General features: G+C 39.2%; 1 protein-coding gene across 1 annotated transcript in view; it reads right to left on the bottom strand.

Moving 5' to 3' along the window:
• LOC107669023 (cilia- and flagella-associated protein 74-like) overlaps nucleotides 1-21,339 on the bottom strand; it is a gene marked incomplete at its 5' end in the record, with an annotated part of 36,790 nt that overhangs the window by 5,353 nt on the left and 10,098 nt on the right. Inside the window, 9 exons of the mRNA XM_016461114.1 lie at nucleotides 88-199; nucleotides 1,230-1,382; nucleotides 5,557-5,676; nucleotides 6,719-6,774; nucleotides 6,863-6,972; nucleotides 8,300-8,431; nucleotides 8,525-8,631; nucleotides 8,738-8,866; nucleotides 10,214-10,442. Coding sequence (XP_016316600.1) covers nucleotides 88-199; nucleotides 1,230-1,382; nucleotides 5,557-5,676; nucleotides 6,719-6,774; nucleotides 6,863-6,972; nucleotides 8,300-8,431; nucleotides 8,525-8,631; nucleotides 8,738-8,866; nucleotides 10,214-10,442 — 1,148 coding nt within the window. The remainder of the gene's footprint in view (nucleotides 1-87; nucleotides 200-1,229; nucleotides 1,383-5,556; nucleotides 5,677-6,718; nucleotides 6,775-6,862; nucleotides 6,973-8,299; nucleotides 8,432-8,524; nucleotides 8,632-8,737; nucleotides 8,867-10,213; nucleotides 10,443-21,339) is intronic.

Raw genomic sequence — 21,339 nt, 5'->3', positions numbered from 1 at the left:
GGTGAATGTTTCTCAGGTTCAAAATCTGCAGTCACATGCTTGTATTCCACAGGAGAGGAGACCTCAGTGTGTGTGCCTGTAACTTACCCACATGTACTGTGGAGTCCATGACCGACTGTATCCGGTCGTTCCGTTCTGTAAGACAGTGGCCTTCTAACAGCACACTGAACTGCACATCCAGTGAGGACATGTTCTGCAGCTAAATACACCCGAGAGAGAATCCATCAGTTTGTTACCAAATTCATGTATACAATCCATATCTTGCAAATACACTACTGCTCCAAAGTTCAGTACATGAATGTTTTCGAAAGAACATTATGGCCACCAAAGCTGCATTAATTTCTGCAGTGCCGTCACTCCATTCTTCAGGTGTCACATGGTCCTTCAGAAAACATTCCAATATGCTGATTTGATGCACCAGTAATCTTTCATGTTATAATTACACCATTTCGGTGCTACTTTACGAAGCATGTCTTGTTTGAAGAACAGCATTTATTTAGAATAAAAACTTTTTGTACCATTATAAATATATCTTCACTGTCATTTTTGATCACTTTAATGCATTCATTTAGCAGATGCTTGTGTTTAGAGTGACTTACACTACATACAGTACTAGGGTTTGGTCAAGGCCACAATAGTGACTGGATATTTTACAGGCCAAATCCCTTAATCACTCCTCAACCAGTAATATATACTTAAGGGAAGAATATAAACAAGGAACCCATTACAATAAACAAGAAATAACTTGTAAAACTGCACAGAATCACAGTCAACAGAATTATACTACGGTGACAGTGACCTCTAGTGTTGAACTGCAGTATGAATTTGACACTATTTATCCTATCATGGCTCATTTTACGCTGTCAGAAAAAATGTGAAAACTGTACCTTTAGCAGTACAACAGCGGGCAGTTTCCATTAAACTTTGTACTTTATCTACCCCTAAAAGTAGCATATTTATACCTTAGAGATACTGTATGTACCTTAGGGTACTACTATTAACCTTTTAGGGGTAAGGTACAAAAATGTCCTTTTTAATAGTACAATGACAAGCTGTTGTAACCTTAAAGGTACCATTTTTGCAAATATTTTCTGAGAATGTATAATTTGATAACTGTGTTTTTGTACATAATGCATTGTCTGTCAAAAGTGAAGGCATCTGCTAATTCCTCAGTCAATGTTTTGAATGTGACATTTGTGCACAAAGACATGGCAATGTAGATTCAATACCCTGAACACTTGTGAGGCACTCTCATTTACAGGAACATAGTCAAAGTTAATGTGTCCTTCATTTGAGCAGGTGATATTGGGATTTACAGCTTCACCACACAATGCGAGCTCCAGCGACATCTGACTGCAGCTCACCTCCAGTGTTTCATAGTACTGACAAAACAAAAAATTATTTTATAATATGAATATTAGCATCAGCTCCGTGACAGTTTTGGGGAAATACAGATCTTGGTGTGTTGTTGTAGTGTTCTACTGAATCTCACAAAAACTGTTCAGAAAATGCCTGGGTCATATGTCAACCCAAATAAAGATGGTTTGTATTACAATAATGAGAATAACGGGTAAATAGAGATGTTTTTGCCTAATGATGATAAGAATTTTAAGGGGGAAAAAGATATTTAGGGGGCATTTTACACAACACTGTTTTCAACTAAATTTACACAACGGTGTTTTGGGGGCCTGAAAATGCAAATTTGAGAAAACAGTGATATCATGTACTTACGTATTCGGTCTATAGGTATGTGCGCAGAAGTGTAGCATTTCTTTACAAAGTGACATAGCGAACTACTTGCCTAAAACAGCATTTTTAGTCATTGTCGCGGATTCATGTGAATGGGTTTTGTTTTAACAACACTGATGTCTATACGTGAAACTTTTCAAAAATGCAAAGAATAAACTTTTCAGTTTTTAGAACACTGTTGTTGAGTAAAGTAACAATTTGGGGTAAAATAGGCATTTAAGCAATTCTTCTTGTAGATTTTGTAAGATTCAGCCAATCATATATATTTAAAGGAATAGTTTGTGTAAAATTAAAATGTACTCACTCTCAGGCTATCCAAGATGTAGATGAGTTTGTTTCTTCATTAAAACAAATTTGCTGAAATTTGTCATTAAATCACTTGTTCACTATGGATCCTCTGCACTGAATGGGTGCAGTCAGAATGAGAGTCCAAACAGCTTATTAAAACAACACAGTAATTCCCAAGTGATTCCCCATGACTCTAGTCCATCAATTAAAGTATTTTGAAGCAAAAAGCTGTGTGTTTGTAAGAAGCAAATCGATTATAAAGACAATTAACTTCAAACCATCGTTTCTGGCATAAATACAAGTACATAATCCATAATAACACCTCCTTCAGTGAAAAGTCCATCCCCTGTAGTCCTCTCTCATCAAAAACAACTAAGATGTTTGTTTAGAACTGTTTTTACTCATAAATGATGCTTTATCTACTGTATGCATATTTCTCTCCTTGTTCAGACAAGATGGTCATAACATTCATTACACTGACTGCAATGGTTTGTAGCCTGTTTACTAAACAAGGCAAATTAGCACGAAAGCGCAATTCCAAAAATGCACTGATGGGAGTGGAAAGTTTTCTGGTTGATCTATTCACAATCACATTTCCAAGAATAATTACATTGATAAATCAGTGCAGAAAGGAGGGACTGGTTGTGCTGTGGCTTGACTTGGTCAATGTATGTGAGTCCATACCACATAAGTTGGTAGAGACTGAATCAGCGCCATATCCTCAGTAAGATCACGAACCTCGTCCTGGGGTGTGTTTCCCGTACAACGCCGTAACTCACTGATTAACCACCATAGTACAATGTATTGTTGTGGAAACTAACTAGCCAGTCACGACTGTTTCCTGGACACAGTCGCATCTCCGTTGTTTGAACCACATTAGTTCCAACAATTTAGGGCTGTTGTTAATGACGTCAGACGCATGTGGTGGAGTAATAACTTCTGCTAATTAATTGATTCGAGATCTCTGAGAGGCTGCTGTGTTCAACATGGCACCTGACGACTAATTTACTATGTTTTGTTCCCTGTCATTTTGCTTTATTTTATGTTTGATTCATCGCGGGAAACCTCTTACGTCATACTCTGGGGTTCCCTTAGGCATTTATGCAGCACTCTTCAAAAACGGCACTTATTGAGGACACGCTAAAATGTATCGATTAAAATGTATATATATTTCAATTGAATGGAAGATATAGATTGTACTGCATGTTAGCTTGCTTATTGTGCCCAAGAACATCATTTATTTAAGTCCATATGTCTTTCTAACAAGAAACTCTGCTTCTAACCACAGGTCGAGAGCTGTAGTTCCTACCACGTAAGTTTGCGACGCTGTTTGCGAATGTTCGTTTGAACTATGGTTTCGGGAAACACCGAATCATTGAACTAAGTTGGTAACGACGGAACTTGTGACCATAGTTGGCTAACGATGCTTTTGGGAAACGCACCCCTGGACTACTATAACAACTTCAGGTTGAGAGTCACTTCTTGGTCTGTAACATCAAGTTGGCATCACCTGGAGAAGGGTATTATTACTGGATGCACAATTTCAGTAATCCTTTTTGCACTGACTATGAACATGGTTGCCAAAGCTGTTGAGGTGGAGTGCAGAGGCCCACTGTTAAAGTCTGCGGTGTGCCAACCACCGATAAGAGCTTACATGGATGACCTCACAATTCCAACATCTTCTGTTCCGGGCAGCAGATGGATACTTCAAGGACTGGAGAGGCTCATCAAGTGGACAAGAATGAGCTTCAAGCCTGCCAAATCCAGAACACTTGTCCTGAAGAAAGGCAAAGTCACAGACAAGCTCCGCTTTATGCTGGAGGGCACCCCAATTCCATTCATTAGTGAGAAGCCAGTGAAGAATCTCGGAAAGCTCTTTGACCACAGCCTCTGAGATACAGTTGCTATCCAGTCATCTATCAGTGAGCTTGAGACATGTCTCAACAAGGTTGATAAATCTGGTCTGCTTGGAAAGTTCAAGTGCTGGATATACCAGCATGGCATCCTTCCACGGATTCTATGGCCTCTGCTGGTATATGAAGTGCTGATTACATCAGAAGCGCTAATGGAGAGGAAAGTTAGCAGCTATCTCCATAGATGGCTCGGTCTACCTCGTAGCTTGAGTACCACAGCTCCATATGGGAAAAATAACACCCTGCAGCTCTCTTTCAGCAGCATCACAGAGGAGTTCATGGTCTAGGTTAAGGCACAAGGCCATGGTGGGGGCAGTGGCTTGTGGAAGAGCAGGGCTTGGTAGTTTCCCAATGCCAAACTACAGCCAAGCACGGGGCTAGGAAAGGAGATACCTTGTGCAGAAGGAAGTTAGGGCGACAGTGGAGGACATTTGCATAAGCAAGGTGGCAGGCATGAGGCAACAAAGGGCATGGATGAGATGGGAAGGTGCAATGGAACGGAGGCTCACGTGGTCTGATATCTGGCAAGCAAAGAACAATCCATGTTGTTTATGATGTCTTACCAAGACCAGCGAACCTCCAGCTCTGGGGCAAGGTAGATACCCTTCCTGCTCCCTCTGCAGTGGAAAAGGGTCACTAGAGCACATCCTGAGCTGCTGCCCAAATGCTCTAGGGTATGGCCTCTACCGCTGGTGGCATGACTAGGATCTAAAGGCAGTAATGGAGAGAGTCTCCTTGGCCATTGCAAACAGTAAACACCATCACCGAGCTAGGAAGGAAATACGGTTTGTGAAAGAAGCAGAGCAGCTAACACCGCAGGACAAAGCTCCAGCAGCTCTTCTTCATACAGCTTGTGGTTACCCTGTGGGGGTTGGATACAGTGGCTTTGCTGGCCGCTCCCTCTACAGAGCATTCACTGCGCTGGGGTTAAGTGGGTCCCAGAAGAGAGCAGCCATTAGACTTGCAACAGGGGCTGCAGAAAGAGCTTCAAGATGGCCGTGGATAAAAAGGGGTGATCCGTGGCCAAATGCTGCTGGGTCGCAGGTCGGGGCTTGATCACCCCTAGGCCGGGTCACCTGGGTGAGGGTATATCATGTTGAAAGACCCAAAACACCCGATGAACCCAGGAAACATCAATGATGTATCTTTCACCTAAACGTGCAACTTTTTGCTTCACAAAACATTAATTGATGGACTGGAGTCGTGTGAATTATTGTGATGTTTTTATCATGTATTTGGACTCTCATTCTGATGGCACCCATTCACTGCAGAGGATCCATTGTTGAGCAATGCTAAATATCTCCAAATCTGTTCTGATGAAAAAAAATTAATCTATTCAGCAAATTTTCATTTTTGGGTGAACTATTCCTTTAAATACAGCATGTTTAATCAATATATTTACATCTATTTCTCTGTAACTATTAGCACACTGTCTAAAATTAAAGACTTAATCCAGCATCTACATTTACTTATCTCTACTTTATAATCAGCTGGTGTAGCAGAGCCTTAAATTTAGATGCTGAGAATAATATGAAACACTTTTTGCTATAATCTGTGTATGGGGGGCAGTAACTGTCTAACAGTGAAGCGGGGCAGCAGTGCTTACCTTCTTGGCCAGAGAGGGTGTAAATGCGATCAGGATCATGTGTGTATCTTCAGGACCGATGAAACGCATGGCATTCAGCACAGAAAATGGCCCAGTCACATCCAGCAGTGATGATGTCAGCTAAAAGTCAGGTTAAAACTGATAATTCTCAAACACTTTTTTTTTTTTACAGTGAATACACTGAAAATGAAATTCTACAGGTTAACAGCAGAAATGTGATGCTTGTATTTTAGCTGTACATTTGTTTGAATTATCATTTTTGAAATGGGATTGTTTTTGTAGGTCAATATATTACTGATATAATTCCTGTGGGTAGGGTTTGTTCCATGCCAACAGTGCTTTAAGTGGTTTATCCTTACATGTATTGTGTGAAAGTTGTTTTCGACACTGCATTATAAAGTTTATTGCCTAGACCATGTATTGATTTTGTTTTTAAAACTAAAGATGAGTTGAAACTATTTTCTTTCATAATCAACATCATGCCACAAATGTTGTTGATAGAGTTTAACTTTGAATCTAGAACATACCTATCATATAAAAAAATTAATATAATTACATAATACCTACCAGATAATTACTTAAATTTAGCATGAAATGGAAACTGTGACCATCTTTTCTGTCCTATTTTGACATACAGTATATGAGAGTGAAATGGACTTTTTTAATAAGAAAAAACGTGGGGCACATTAATGTTTTTGATTAATTACTATAAAGGCACAAATAAATAAATATATAATGATGTGCATTTTATAATAAACACAGCAAAATTCCCATAAAGGAATGGTCATATCATGGTGACTTTGATATGATTTCATATTTTAGAGACTTGCTACTGCCAGTAATATACATGAAATTACCCGTAGCAGATCAAGACAGGTGAAGCTAGGGGAGGTAGAGGGTTTCTGCAAGACTTGCTTACAGCAAACATTGACCCAAATTATTTAAATGTTGAGCAGCAAGCTCAGTGACTGCAGATGGCAGCCACAAGCTGGAGAGAAAGAAGATGAACGATACAAGCCACTATATGTGCATGCTGCTGTTAGAAGTATATACTGTAAATATGCTGCTGCATCAATGGACATGATAATATGATAAAATGGTGATAAGGTTATGTAGAGAAGGACAATGTTACTGTACTTGGTAAAAGGATTGAGAAAGATACCTTTACAGTCTCTGAAGAAATGTTCTGGATTACCAATTTTTTTAACACTTTCTGACCTACAAGGATAAAACAATTGCAAGTGAACTGGAAAGATAAAAGCAGAAACAGCATCAACAGTTATGTAGATAGTCAAATGTTTATTACCTACTGCCACCTGATTAAAGTGGATGGTGTTGTGTCCACTGTCAGAGATGAGCAGTAATGCTGGTTTGATGGCTGGGCAGCGCAACTCCAGATAGAGTGTCTGATGTGTGCTGCACAACAAGTTTGAGTTCAGTGAGCTCTTATGGAATTACATTTCTGCCGCAATTCTGCGCGCGAAAGATCATATCTATTAATCTTGTATTTAATCATTTAGAATTGATATATAATTATTCCTGAAGGCTGGAAGTGAAAAATGTCTTATATTCAGGTGTGCATAATTATTAAGCAGAGTTTCTTTTACGGATGAGGGCCCTCCTGTCTCTGATCTCCAGTTTCGCTGAGGGGGCTCAAGAGGAGCTTGTAGATGGCTTGGGCTTTCTGGCAGCAGCCCCCAGGACTTGGGTTTGGCGAGGGATGAACCTCTGGAACACTGCTGCTTGTTTTTTTGGCCTGCTGAAACTTGTGACAAAATTGACTGCATTGCCAAAGAGGCCAGGAGGAAGGATTTGTCCCTTTCCCTAATGCCAGAGAGATTTAACTAGAGATGCCTCTTCATGGCCATAGAGCAGCCAATGGCACAGGCCGTCTCCTTGGTGGCCCAAATAAACAAATCTGTGGCCTGATGCCCCTTGCCTTTGTGGACAGAGAGTGAATACAAACCAAAAAAAATCTCACCTGTGTGATCCTGCCAGGGAGCATAACCCTATTTTAACACTCAGTCGACAAATTGGGGAGGGTGACAGCCTTATCTGTCAAACTCAACCTTACAGACATACACAGAGGAGCATAGTTCTATTTTATTAACTATATATACAACTTCATCTGTCTATTTCTACCTCTAGGGAAAACTGCCCAGGGAGCAAAACCCTGCTTCAAATCCCAGTCAACGAATTGGGTAGGGTGACAGCATCCATCTGTCAAGGCTCAACCTTACAGATAAGCATAAAGGAGCATAATCCTGCTCCAGGGAGCACAGCCCTGCTTCAAACCCCATTCAAAGAACTAGGAAGGCTAACATCTTACATCTGTTAAGGTGTCAAAGTTTCTTTAGAAAGAGAACTACAGTGTGCTCACTGAATTGTAAAATATATGATCTGAGAAAAGCATTGATACGTCCCTGATTCCCAATAGATGCAATCCAGTGACTTTGAGAGTTGTTGAGTGTATGGGCAGCTTTACACAGGGGCAATGGGTGCTATATAACCTTCTTTAATTGATAAATCGAAGATGTATCTCACTGAGTTTTCTGTTTATGAATGGTCACTTTTATGCATTCATAGATTTTGGTTGAAAATCTAATGATACACTTTTTACAGCACTACAGCATAAAAAAATACTTTGTGAACCTTAAATTTATTTTTGAACATCTGAAGAGGTTTTGAAGGAAAAAACATGCTTTATGTATCAGTCCCTCTCAAAATCTTATTCTCACGTCACCTGTATCTGGGCTCCTCTGATGTTTCCAGCACTAAGTCTGATGAAGAGTTGAAGCAGGATATGACATAGCGAACGTGACGCTCAGTAAAAGAGTGCAATAGTGAAGCCTTTACAGCCAAATATTCAAAAGAGCTGTGAAGAAACAATATAAACATAATCATATTTTCAACTGTCCCCTGACCCTTATGGCAATATCATAAAACACAGACTGCTTGACCTGCGTACCCTGCCTGAATATCTGCTGGGCTTGGGGAATGGAAGGGGCTGCCATTTGCAGGCATCACTTTGCTGCCATGATCTTTTACCAAAAGCAATGGGGCCTCTATTTTGCTCTATAAAAGAATGAAGATAGCAGGGAAGTTACTGTTCAACACTTGTTAATGCTGTATGTTGTGTAAGAAGTGGCATGATTGTACTGGACATCGTGATGCTCCTTACTTTGGCATCAGGTTCTGTATGTTGGCAGTTGCTGGTGTCAGTATGAAATTCCTCTCTCCAGTGTAGAGCTTCTGTGTTGATGACGTCATCAGACAGTGTTGGGCTGAATGTAACCTGGACCAGACACTTCTGTGAAGGCACACAAATGGATGCTGAAACAAACAGAGCTGAGTCTATTTTCATTAAAAAAAATTCAGGGCAAACTATAAGGGAGATCCATTCCATTCATGCTGCCAAAAATCCGTAAGCATCCATTCATTTGTTTATTTTCTCTATGTTGGTTTCAAACATCTAGTTCATAAACTATTTTGGGTAAATTAAAATAAATAAATACATAAAATAAAAGCAATCAAATTAATATGATAAAATCATAAAAACTGCACTGACATAAATTAACAAAAGGAAAAACACTGTTCACTATATGATGTAGGATTTGAAAGGTTTCATTGTGTGTGAGACACAATGAAACCTTTCAAATCCTACATCATATAGTGAACAGTGTTTTTCCTTATATGGGTGTGTCATGTTTTAGAAAACTGAAACATATTTTACATTTTTTACACCACTAATTACAGTACTTTTTGTTTAAAATTTAAATGATCTGTTCTATTTGAATGAATATAGTTTAAAATGTAATTTATGTTATGTCAAAGCTGGATTTTCAACAGCCATTACTCAACATGATTCTTCAGAAATCATGTCAGTTTACATATGTAATCAAAGAGGGCACAATTAGACATTAGGTGCGTCCCTAATTGCGTACATATGCACTATTCTATGACGGTCTGTAGTATAAATAGTGCAAGTAGTGCGTTCACACTGAATATTCCAAAAAGAAAAAGTGCACTTTAAATACCCGGATGATGCACTTATATAACCAAAAAAATGAAGTGTGGAATGTTGGACACTTCATGCAATCAACTGTCACAGCTTTAATTACATAGCGAAGGGTGAGGGGCTACCATACTCCGATTATGAATGACAAAATAACCATTTATAATTCATACACTACATGATTGAGTGCATAGTGCACAAGTACATAGTGTATAAGTGCATAGTGTATAGTGCGTCATTTGGGACACAGCTATTGTCTTATGATGTTGATGCTATGGGAACGCTGAAATTTTTAATCGTAATAATATCACAATATCATTGTTTATTGTATTTTCAAATGAAGGTATCTGTAAACAGAGACATTAAGTCTTAATTATTCTAACTTTTGATATAATTATTCTAACTTTTGGTCAGTAGTGTACTTACCTATTTTAGTGTTCAGTGAACTGTATTTTTTCCAAGTTAAATAATATTTAAGTCTTTTTGTGTCCAAATATTAAGGTATATGTCTATATTAATATGACTATCAAAAATAAACCTTCTATGAGAAATATTCACTGTAGCAAAATGTGACAGCAAGCTCTGATCTCGCCTAACAAGATAATAAAGCAGATTGTAAACTGCAGAAGTCATTAGCGATACCTGTCCAGGTAGAACTCTTCCTGAAGTAGGTGTGATGGTGATGTCAGAGTTTTCCGGAACAGAGAAGGTGAAGAGCCGGGCTGCAGCCTCAGGCCCTGCGCTGATATTCTCCACATACAATACTGCAGTGGTCCGGTCTCCCACCGCTGTCCCTCCAAACTCAACCAAACAATCAGAGAGTTTCAAGGAAGGTTGGATGGCAGTCGCATGACAAGATAACAGGAAGTCTCTGAGTCAAGAATAGAAAGCATAAGTTAGAAGACTGAAAAATATTATCAATAAATTTAAGCAAAATCAAGTAATCAGAAATAATCATGCAGAACAGACATTCTGCAGAAGAGTATAACCAAACAGGATACAGGACCAGGCCTAGCAACAGCTGATAATGCCAAGAAAAAACAGATGTGACCAGGCAGATCAAAGACCTTCTGACGAAATAAATAAAACATTTAGGGCTATATAACCCGGTTCCTTGACAAGGAAACAAGACACTGCGTCATGGTGTTTACACTACGATAAGGCATGCAGGTGTGACCGGCATCCGAAGCACGTGTAGAAAAAAGCCAATGATCATTGGCAGACGGTAGTCCTATGACGTCACATGGAGCGCCTGTGCGTAAAAAGGGGCGCCTTACATCACACGTAATAATAAACTTTATTCTGAAGGAGATGCGCCTAAAGGTTGTTGCGCACAGGACAAGAAATGCAGTGCTCTGTCACGTCACGGCTAGGACAACTCACAGGTATCGGTTCAAGACATCAGTCCAAAACAGTTAATCTAATCAACAAACTTGCAAAAGTTCACTTCAAGAATAAACAATGTGGTGTTGATTAGTTTGAAATTTGGTATTCAAGAAAACAACAACAAAAAAACAAACAAACAAAAACAAAAAAACAAGCTAACAGAAAGAGTGGAAACTATGTGAGTGGTGCCCCATTTAGAAAGAGGCAACTGAAAGCAACCCTTCCACAGGGGAGTGTATAACCTTACTTTAAAGCCTAGGGAAGAGTAATAATAGGGGAGAGTGATGAAAAAGACATGCTCTCGCTATCTGCCCATCATAGCTCTTACTAAAGAAGGATGCCCTGTCAGCCATACTACTCCATGGACCAATAGGGGAAAAGGCAGACTAATGGCGCTTTTCCACTGCATGGTACAGCATGGTACGGCTCGGTACGGTTCACTTTTGGGGGGTTTTCCACTGGGTACAGTACCTGGTACCTGGTACTTGTTGCGGAAGTACACACGTTCCTCTCGTTGATAGCAGAGGAGCGGATCCAGCGAGAGCTTGATGGGGCGATGCGGAATGAAAAAGTTTTTTTTAGGAGTCGTGGTAGTAGAGGCGGCGCAACTATAATGACATGTGAATAATCCCGCCCACTCTAAAGCGGTACTGAACTGCAGTGGAAATGCAAACCGTGCCGAGCCGAACCATGCCGTGCCGTACTGAGCCGTGCCGAGCTGAGTCGTACCACGCAGTGGAAAAGCACCATAAATGTCAATAGTATCACTCCAGCATAGCGCTGGAGGGGCAGGTGAAGGGAGCAGGACGTCCACAGACATACAAACCGCCCTCCTATCCCAAATTTTTACTTCAACATCTGGCCATCAGGAGAAAACAAAGTATTTTGCCACTGCGTATAGAAACGTGCAAGTGTGCATCATACTCCAGTTTACACTGAAGGAGAGCTAAGCTTTACCACCCCTACGAGGAGCATATTAACACAGATTCTAATTCTCAACAGGTTCAAGCACTGCTCTCAGTGCCCACAACATTCTATTAACCCACCCATTCCCCATGAATCTTCAAGAAATATGCAAACAAAATAATCACGTTTACCCCAACACTTCTCAGCTGATATGCTGGAGGCGGACTGATGAGAAATGGTATTTTCTAACACTTATTAATATTGATATAAACACCACATTGTCTCATCAATACCTATTGCTCATGGCCAACTGCTTAACACCTCCAGCAGTACTGGAGGCAGAGTATCTAAAAAGAACAAAGCGGTTGCACCACAACCACTCCTTCAATAGTTATCTCTCAGCAGTCATTACGGCGTGAAACCTCCAGGTGTGATGGAGTGAGTACAACCAACAAAGCAAGGGGTTGCATCATCTCACCACGACCACTCCTTCTGTAAAGCGGTTATGTCAGACATCTCCAGCTATACTGGAGGGAGGGCAACTGAAAAGCAAAGGGGGTTACATCATCTCACCATGTTCACTCACTGCAAAAGTTCATCTGTTTAACACCTCCAACTGATCAGGAGGAGGGTGACCATGAGCCACAGAAACCCTGGGACCAATACTTGCTGCCTGGAACCTCCAGCTGTGCCTGAGGGAGGGCAGCTGAGAACAAAAGGGGGTTGCATCATCTCACCTCAACTGGAGGGACTTGCTGGAGGGAGGACAAAGAGTGTGTCAACCGCAGTGCCATAAAGTCCAGAGAGAGTGACCGTGGTATCAAGGAGTTTTTGCTTTTCATTTCAACATGCACTTAATTCACTTGATGATGTGTGATATAGGCACTATTTTATGTGCACAGGCACTCCATGTGACATCAAAGGACTGCCGTCTGCCAAGGATCATTGGCTTGTTTCTACACGTCACACCTTGAGACACTTCCATAGCATCAAAACCATGACGCAGCATCAAATTTCCCTCAAAGAGGACCATATACAAACCCAGATACACCTCTTAGCTAGGCACAACACCCAATTCTGGTCTTGCATTCTCTACCAATCAGCTGATAACATGAATCAGGTCTGTTAGATGAGAGAGTCATACAAAATGTGTACTGCTGGGGGGACTCCAAGACACATTTGGGAAACACTGGACTAGAACTGGTGTTTCAAGCATGTGTGCATACACGCCAGTTTCTGATTGGCTATGGCAACAGAATGATGTCACTGTTGTGGCAGGCTATAAAAGAGCACCTGAAAAACACGTCATCAGCTCTTTTGTTTTCAGGAAGCCACATGTCTGAATGTGCTGTGTGGAAAGATATTGTTTGCCTTTGTTTGCCTGATTTTCTTTATTAGAACAGAACAGCAAGCAGATTAGGAGTGATGTGAGAATTTCCGATGTGTCCTCCTGAGGGAAGGAAGCCAGGGAACTACAACATCGTGGCTCTGATCCCATGTTCGCAGAGGCAGCGTGCAGAGTATGGTCACAGCTGAGGCGAGAGCAGGTGGGGTTTCAAACCCTCTCGCTCTCACCACAATGGGTGTAATGAAGGCCAACTAGTAAGAGCTGTGTGGGTAAAACTTACTCTTCTGGCCTCAAAAATTACTATGACTGATGCTAGAGGCTGCTGGCTAGAGGCTGCTGCGGTCAGGGGTGACAGTACCCCCCCATCTGAGGGTTGTCCCCCCAAAAATATGATTAAAAACCATGCTGTGCATTTTAAATCATAATGTTTTACACTTTAAATAATTGTGTAAGTAGTAAAACAACACAAACGGGGCAAAAATGCATTTTAAGTTTAGAAACATTTTGAGTCTGCCCCTCCCTTGTCTCACAGTGCTTTGGTCCAAATGTCTGCTTTCCTCTTTTATATCACCTACACACACACGAGTCCGGTGAGAGAGAACAAAGCCAATAGTTGTGGAACTCCAGTAAGTAGGCTGTCAAAAGTCATTTTATTCACTTAAACGTCGGATGAAGTGATTATTTTCTCTTTAATACAGATGATGCCAATGTATTTTCCAATGAGTCCACTATGTTAGCAATAATTACGCTACCTGCTTGAGGGAAAGGGTTGCCAGGTTTTCATGACAAAATCCGCCCAATTGCTACTCAAAACTAGCCCAAACTATCCACGTTTCGAGGGTGTCCCCCGGTAAAAATCGCGTTCAGGGGGCTAAAATACACGTTATTGGGGTCGCTTCAACCTGTGGACATGAAAAACAACCCGCGGCAACAGTGATAAAGTAGCCCAATTTCACAGGGAAACCGCGGACTTGGCAACACTAGTAATGTCTACAACGGACACAAGCGCTGTTATGGCGTGACCACAACAGCTTTAGGTTGTCTAATTTGGCACGGTCTCTGCTGCACTAATAGTAGTAAGCCATTCCTCTGTGTATACATATCCTTACAAGTACAATTTTAGCTGTATTATTTGTGTCCTCTTCAAAATCTGCTATTGAGAAATTTTATGTTTATTGTCCCCCCCCCCCTACTGTTAGACGAAATTTATGCCCCTGCTCCCTATGCTTCTCACTCCTCCAGCTTAAAAAAAAAAAAGTTGAATTACTGTTGTAGAGATTGGCTCTGCTGTGGCATACACTGAGCTTGACACAATGCTCTCTGCATCACTGTGGAGCTAGGAGATTAAAGAATATGATTATATCCGAGTATGGAGGTTGTGTCTCATTTCCGCTTATGTAGCTCTCTCCGGTACTGGGAGTGCAAAGGTTGTAACAATATGCTCCCTCTGTAATCACATGAGACACAAGTAGTGTTATTGCCCACTCCACTCTTCTGTATCAGCACTTTCATATGTGCTACAAGGGAACCCAGGTTTCGGAGGTATAACAAATAGGAAAGAAGGATGCCAATGGCAGTTATGCCCATCCTTTCTGTTCTGTGCGCAGTAGATGGGCTGTTACAGAAGAGGTCAGTGGTCAATACCACCATTTGCATCCCTCTCTAGTACTTGGAGTATGACGAAATTGTTTAGGTATCACATTCATATGGCCAATACATGGAGTTGGAAGCACTTACAGCAGGGGTGCCCAATAGGTCGATCACGAAGGCAATGCTGGTAGATCGAGCTTTAGGTCAGTGGTTCTCAACCGGGGGGAGCGCGAGATAACTTCAAACTAAAATATAATAAATTCACGAATTTTTTTAATTTATTAAATAAAAACCGCTGTATGAGCATATGATACGCAAACTACAGCTCTCGGCTGGAAGCCAGTGTCATGCTTGTAGCCTAATATTTTGATGGATGACGATTGTAATCAAGGTAAAGATGATTACAGTGTCATACAGGAGTCGTGTATTAGGCATGGGTGTGTCCATTATTATTAAACGAACCTTATGTGCGCCCTCGGCGCACTGTTCACTAAAACATATTTCTGCTTGAACACAGCTCAGTATATTCACGTAGTTGTATACAGCGAGTGTTTTATAACAGATGCTCTCGTGTTTTGGAGAAGTTTGTGAGGATCAGTGGTGTTTATGTACATATGAGCATCAGATGCTCCAAACAGACACTATTGCTTGCTTGTTCTGACAGAGGACCTATTCACTGATGACGTTGAGCCGCCTTCAGATCACTGAGTTTCCACACATTCAGAATGGTCTAATTTTTAATTTGTATGTTGGTGTGTTTATTGATTATACGGAAGAGGATTAGGGCAAAGCAATAATAAAAAAATAAAACCATCTCGTGATTAAAGTCATTATAATATGAGATTAAACTCATTCAAATTCAAGAAAAATGTTGAAATAAAATGTTGCGATTAAACTCATTAAATTTCGATAATAAAGTCGTTATGTTTCGAGATAAAACTCGTTAAATCTCTAGAAAAAAAGTCGAGATAAAATGTTGAGAATAAAGTCACTAAATTACGAGAAAAAAATCGTTACATTTTGAGAAAAAAAGTCGAGGTAAAATGTTGAGAATAAAGTCATTAAATTACAAGAAAAAAGTTGTTGTGTTTCGAAAACAAAGTCGAGAATAAACACACTCGTGTCATTAATTTCATCTCATTGGACAGCGTCAAACAGCGTCTGCAGTGGCGTAGGTTGGAGAGTAATGCGCAGAGACGTAGCGTGTGATGTGATCGACTAGGGTTCGAAACAGTCGTTGGCCGAACTCGCTTTACTTCCTTTTCTCATCACATATCACATCAGAAAAGTGGAAATCAATTGCTTAACGAGTGTTTAATAATAATGTATTAATTAGGGAGGCTTTGTTGTTCTAATAAGGCAGCATCTATTTAATAATTTTAATAAATAAAATAATTTACACTCGGTTATTATTGCATCCTGTTCATGCACAACAATACTGAGGTGCAAATAGTGTCTGTCACTATTTATGAGTATAAATAGCATCTAATTAGCTACTATTTACACTTATTGCAAAGATCTGCTACTTTTACATAGCCTAACGCAAATGAATGGCTATTTTCACTTAGTTTAAATGACTATTGAAATGTAGGCTATTATATGTGGCCCGCCAATCATAATTTACAAATCATGCAGTTTCACAATGTCAAAACAAGGTGAGAGCACTACATTTTAGGGCAGATTTATCAGTAAAACGTGAGTGACAACAATTTGATAACTCATACAGTATGTGCTGTCTTTAGCACACTAAAAGCAGTACAGCGCTACTTGTGTGAAGCGCGCTGCATGGACCGTTATTAGCTCTGCCTAAAGACAGTGCAGTGCAAACTCAGAACAAATGCGTTTACCTGCAGGTCTCAAGTCAAATCAAGTCAAGTCTGCTTTATTGTCAATTCTTCCACATCACCACACGTCATTGATGTAAACACAAAGCCCTCCGCCGCGGGTCTTACCTCCCTCGACGCGAGCTCTGTCCGCTCGATAGCATGTCAGCTGATCGAGATGAATAGCGCAGTCCGGAACGCTGTTGTTGAGCCATGTTTCCGTGAACACAAAAACACAACAGTCTCTTACAGTCCTCTGAGTTGAGTGTAGTAGTCGGATGTAGTCCAGTTTATTGTCCAAAGAGCGTACGTTAGCCAGTACGATGGTGGGGATAGCTGGCTTGTGTGGGTTAGCCGCTAGCCTAGCCCGGATACCTCCGCGCTTACCCCTCTTCTGCTTCCTCTCACGCCGCTTGTGGCGCCTCCGCTGTGGGCGAAATGCAGTAGTGGGGGTCGGTGATGGTGTGGGCCTCCGGAGCAGACCGAGATCCGGCAGCTCTTCGGCGTGCGCAGAGTTTAACTCTAAAAATGTGGGTCTGCCGACATCGAGCAGAAACTCACAACTGTATGCGCGCTTAGAGACAGATAGACGCGACGAATACGTATAAAAACACTGCGACTCGCAAGACAAAAAACAGGAAAACACCTTTCTGTCGGGAAAGAGAGAAGCCGCAGCGTGTGAACGCGCCGCCATCTTGAGTAGATTTAGTGGTTACCTCGATCAGGTAACCACTAAACAGCGCTGTGAGAAGCGTTCGAGTTTGGAGCAGAGCTCTCCAATACAAACCACAGACTCTGCAGTGATTTAAACACGTTTAAAGGCAGATCAAACAGCGCTGCCATTCTCAACAACACTAAAAACTGAAAACAGGAGAAACACTGCGACAACAATCCAATTACATTACTTTTCAATATACAAATCAATATTTACAATGGATTTAGTACTGGTATGAATTAGTCTTTGTGGACTTTTTTGTATTATGTTTTCAATTTTGTCAAATAAAACAAACAAACAAACCACTAAACAGAGCTGTAAGAAGTGTTCGAGTTTGGAGCAGAGTTCTCCGATACAAACCTCAGACTCTGCTGTGATTTAAACACGTTTAAAGGCAGATGAAACAGCGCTGCAATTCTCAACAACATTGACGCAGAAAACAGGAGAAACACTGCAACAACAATCCTATTAGAGTACTTTTCAATCCACAAATCAATATTTACAATGGATTTACTGTAGTAACACTTAACCTACCTAATTAATACATTATTATTAAACACTTGTTATGCAATTGATTTCCACTTTTCCAATGTGATGTGATGGGGAAAAGGAAGAAAAGCAAGTTCGGCTAAAGACGGTTTCGAACCCTAGTCAATCACATCACACGCTACGTCTCTGCGCATTACTCTCCAACATACACCACTGCAGACGCTATTTCACTCTATCCAGCGAGATGAAATGAATGGCACGAGTGTGTTTATTCTCTACTTTTTTTCTCTAAATGTAACGATTTTTTTCTCGAAATTTAACAACTTTTTGCTCGTAATTTAATGACTTTATTCTCAGAATTGAATGAGTTTAATCTGAACAATTTATTTCATCATTTTTCTTGAAATTTACCGAGTTTAATCTCGTATTATAATGACTTTAATCTCAAGATGGTTTTATTTTTTTATTGTTGCTTGGCCCTAATCCTCTTCCATATGATTCTGAATGGATCCGTAGTAGTTTATATGCAGTCCTTTGGCATCTCCCTGTGGTCTTGTTTGGTATGGCAGGTACAGGTTCTGCTTATTTGTTACTGTATAATTGAGCTTTACGTACGTTTAAATTGTCTGGAATATCTGCAGTGACATTTTTGCAAAGTATGTTTGCAAAAAAGAACATGGAATGTTTAAATCTATCTTGAATTTGTTTTGTTTAAAAATAATTACATGTAATTGAAAAGTAATAACTAGAATACAAAGGTTTTAGAGAATAGAAAATGTTTGTCTTGCAGTATTGATTTGGAGATGAGGGGGTCTTGGAGTAAAAAAGGTTGAGGACCACTGCTTTACGTAAATGCAGGCCCAGTTCTATGGGGGTACAAAGAATTGAACATTGTTTTTTTTAATATTAAAAAGTTCATAATTAAATTAATGCAATATAAAGAAACATCCTAACAAGCTTTATTATTTATTTATTTTATATGTATTTTATTATTTATTTATTTGTCACTTGGTAGATCTCTGTGAGTTTCTCATTTGAAAAGTAGATCCCCACACAAAAAAAGTGTGCGCACCCCTGACTTACAGAATAAGGGGCAGTTACAGAAAAGGTAGAGTGAGCATGACCAACATTAGCGAGAGAGAAGAGGAGGGTGGGCATTACCGCCCCTCCAGTATGGACCTGGAAGTGATAGTGGACGTAGGATAGAACCAGAGTCAGAAATGAACTCTTCCATACAGGGGTGATATTTGCCCCCTGGAATTGATTTCCAGGGGCATTTTTATATTCATAAGAACAACTTTTATAATTTCCTTATTAATTGTATCTATGTTGTCCTTAATGTGAAATACTTGAAAAAGTTTAACTAATTGTAACCAATTATTTCAACCAACCAGAAAACTATAAACTGTTACCAATAACAACAAACTCTTTAAAATTGTACATAAATTATACATAAAAAAAAAAGGAACTCAATCAAAATGAAAAGAACATGAAATCATTATTGTTGATTATTGCTTCAGATACTGTAATAATGATTATAATTGTCGATTAATAGAAAACATATGTAGAAATGTTTTTGTGTTTGGGGAAATGTCTTGTCATATTTTGGCTACACATACAAATGTGTCAGTCCATGACATTAGACTAGTCTAGTGCAATTTATGCAAAAACTCCCGCTATAATAATCACTGATTACACTTATTAATTACTGATTAATCACTAACTCCTGTTATAATCATCACTTTTCTGCATTTCTTTGTTTATGATGAGATATTATTTGCAAGTACTCTGAAATCAGAAATGTGTGTTTGGTTATAAAAAACAATGTTTAAAAAGCAATCTGATGCAACGTACATGAATCTAAATGCAATTCCATGAATTTACACTTTTCTAAGGCTGCTGCTCCCTTATTAGTCGACTAAACAATATTTGATAAGAAAAGGCTTAGTTGGTTAGTCAGTTAGTCGCAGAAAAAAAGAAAAAGAAAAACTGTTTGACATTTTAAAGAGTTTCTGTAATGTGGAAGTTTTTGTGGTTACCATTGTGCTGAAGAGTAGACCACATGAATGTAAAAACTACAATGATTCTAAGCAATGACTGCACTAATGCCAGTGATAAGTAACATCTTGTTCATTAGTTACATGCCAAATAAGTGGCAAACATTTAGCATTTATTACGATTGCTGTGAATTAGTGATGGGAAGTTCAGATCATTTTAATGATATAGATCTTTAAATCTCATTCAGCAAAATGAACAAATCCTTTTTCATGTCATTTTGTTCATTTCAGCAGAATATAATTAAAATGTTACATGTTAATATTCAAATTCTGCAACACATCTATTTATGCAAACACTGATCACATTAGGGTAAATGTACCTATTAAGCTAACCAAAATCTACATTGAGACATTTTAAGTGCACAAGATATTGGTTTAAGTACAAAAAGTTATGTTAAAATAAAATATTAATCTCTCACACAAAAATATTAAATTTTATTTGAAATGACAAAAGCATTTCAATTAAGATATACATCATTAAATGCAAAAAGTATGGCTGTGCTAAATGGGTACATTCATTTTTTAAAGAATAATTGAAAAATGTTTTATTTGAAGATACAATTTTTTTTTTTACAATTTGATCAGTTATATATGCATAGTGAAGTTTCATTTAAGCACGTTGCAACATCTAGACTAGTCTGCGTTCAGCTAAGTAAAACATATTCAAAAATCAAATAAAACAAACCAATAAAACATTTCATTCATGGGGATGAACACAGAAACTAGCCTCATTATGAAGCCTCTTATGAAATGGATGTCAACTTATCTATATTCTTTTGGAATACACTACACAATTTTTGCCCCGATTTTCCACCGATTAACAGTCTGGAGAAGTTGATGCTAGTTGCCAAAGGTCAGAGCCAGTCTGCAGATTTGAGTCGACTGATTCCATAGAAAATCGATTAACTTAACTTAAAGTGACAACCATCAGTTTATATGTAAAGTCTGTTTATGAAGTATTTACATAGACGTTCAGTGTGGAAGAGCTTAAAGAGAGCACACTGAGCTTAATTGGAGCAGCAACAATTTTTAATACATTTTGTGTAATATTTATTAAAATTACAAGATTTTGCAAAATATATAATCTAGGTCATGTATTAAGTTGATACATATTTTATTATGAACAACTATTATTAACAATATCTATGAAATTATACTTTTTCTTATTGATGTCACACTGAAGCTGTGTGATTTTCATAGTAGTGCACCCTTTAAACTCACCTTACAATAATATGAAATCTTTAAAAATTACACCACTGTGAAAACACAGACCAGCCTTTGGATCTAACTGTAATTATTTCCCACATCCAAGTTCCAGGTTATAATATGCAAAAGACTAAACATTAATCTATTAATTTTACAGCAAGTAGTGAAACTTACCCAAAATAAAGGCTTAAATATCTAAAAAAAAAAATGCACATTTAAGCTTTTCTTTTGGTGAAAGTTTTCAGACA

The sequence above is a fragment of the Sinocyclocheilus anshuiensis genome, unplaced genomic scaffold (assembly GCF_001515605.1).
Source record: "Sinocyclocheilus anshuiensis isolate Anshui unplaced genomic scaffold, SAMN03320099.WGS_v1.1 scaffold516, whole genome shotgun sequence".
Classification (NCBI taxonomy): Eukaryota; Metazoa; Chordata; class Actinopteri; order Cypriniformes; family Cyprinidae; genus Sinocyclocheilus; species Sinocyclocheilus anshuiensis.
The sequence above is the reverse complement of the archived record's forward strand: the minus strand, read 5'-3'. Positions and strand labels throughout refer to the sequence as shown.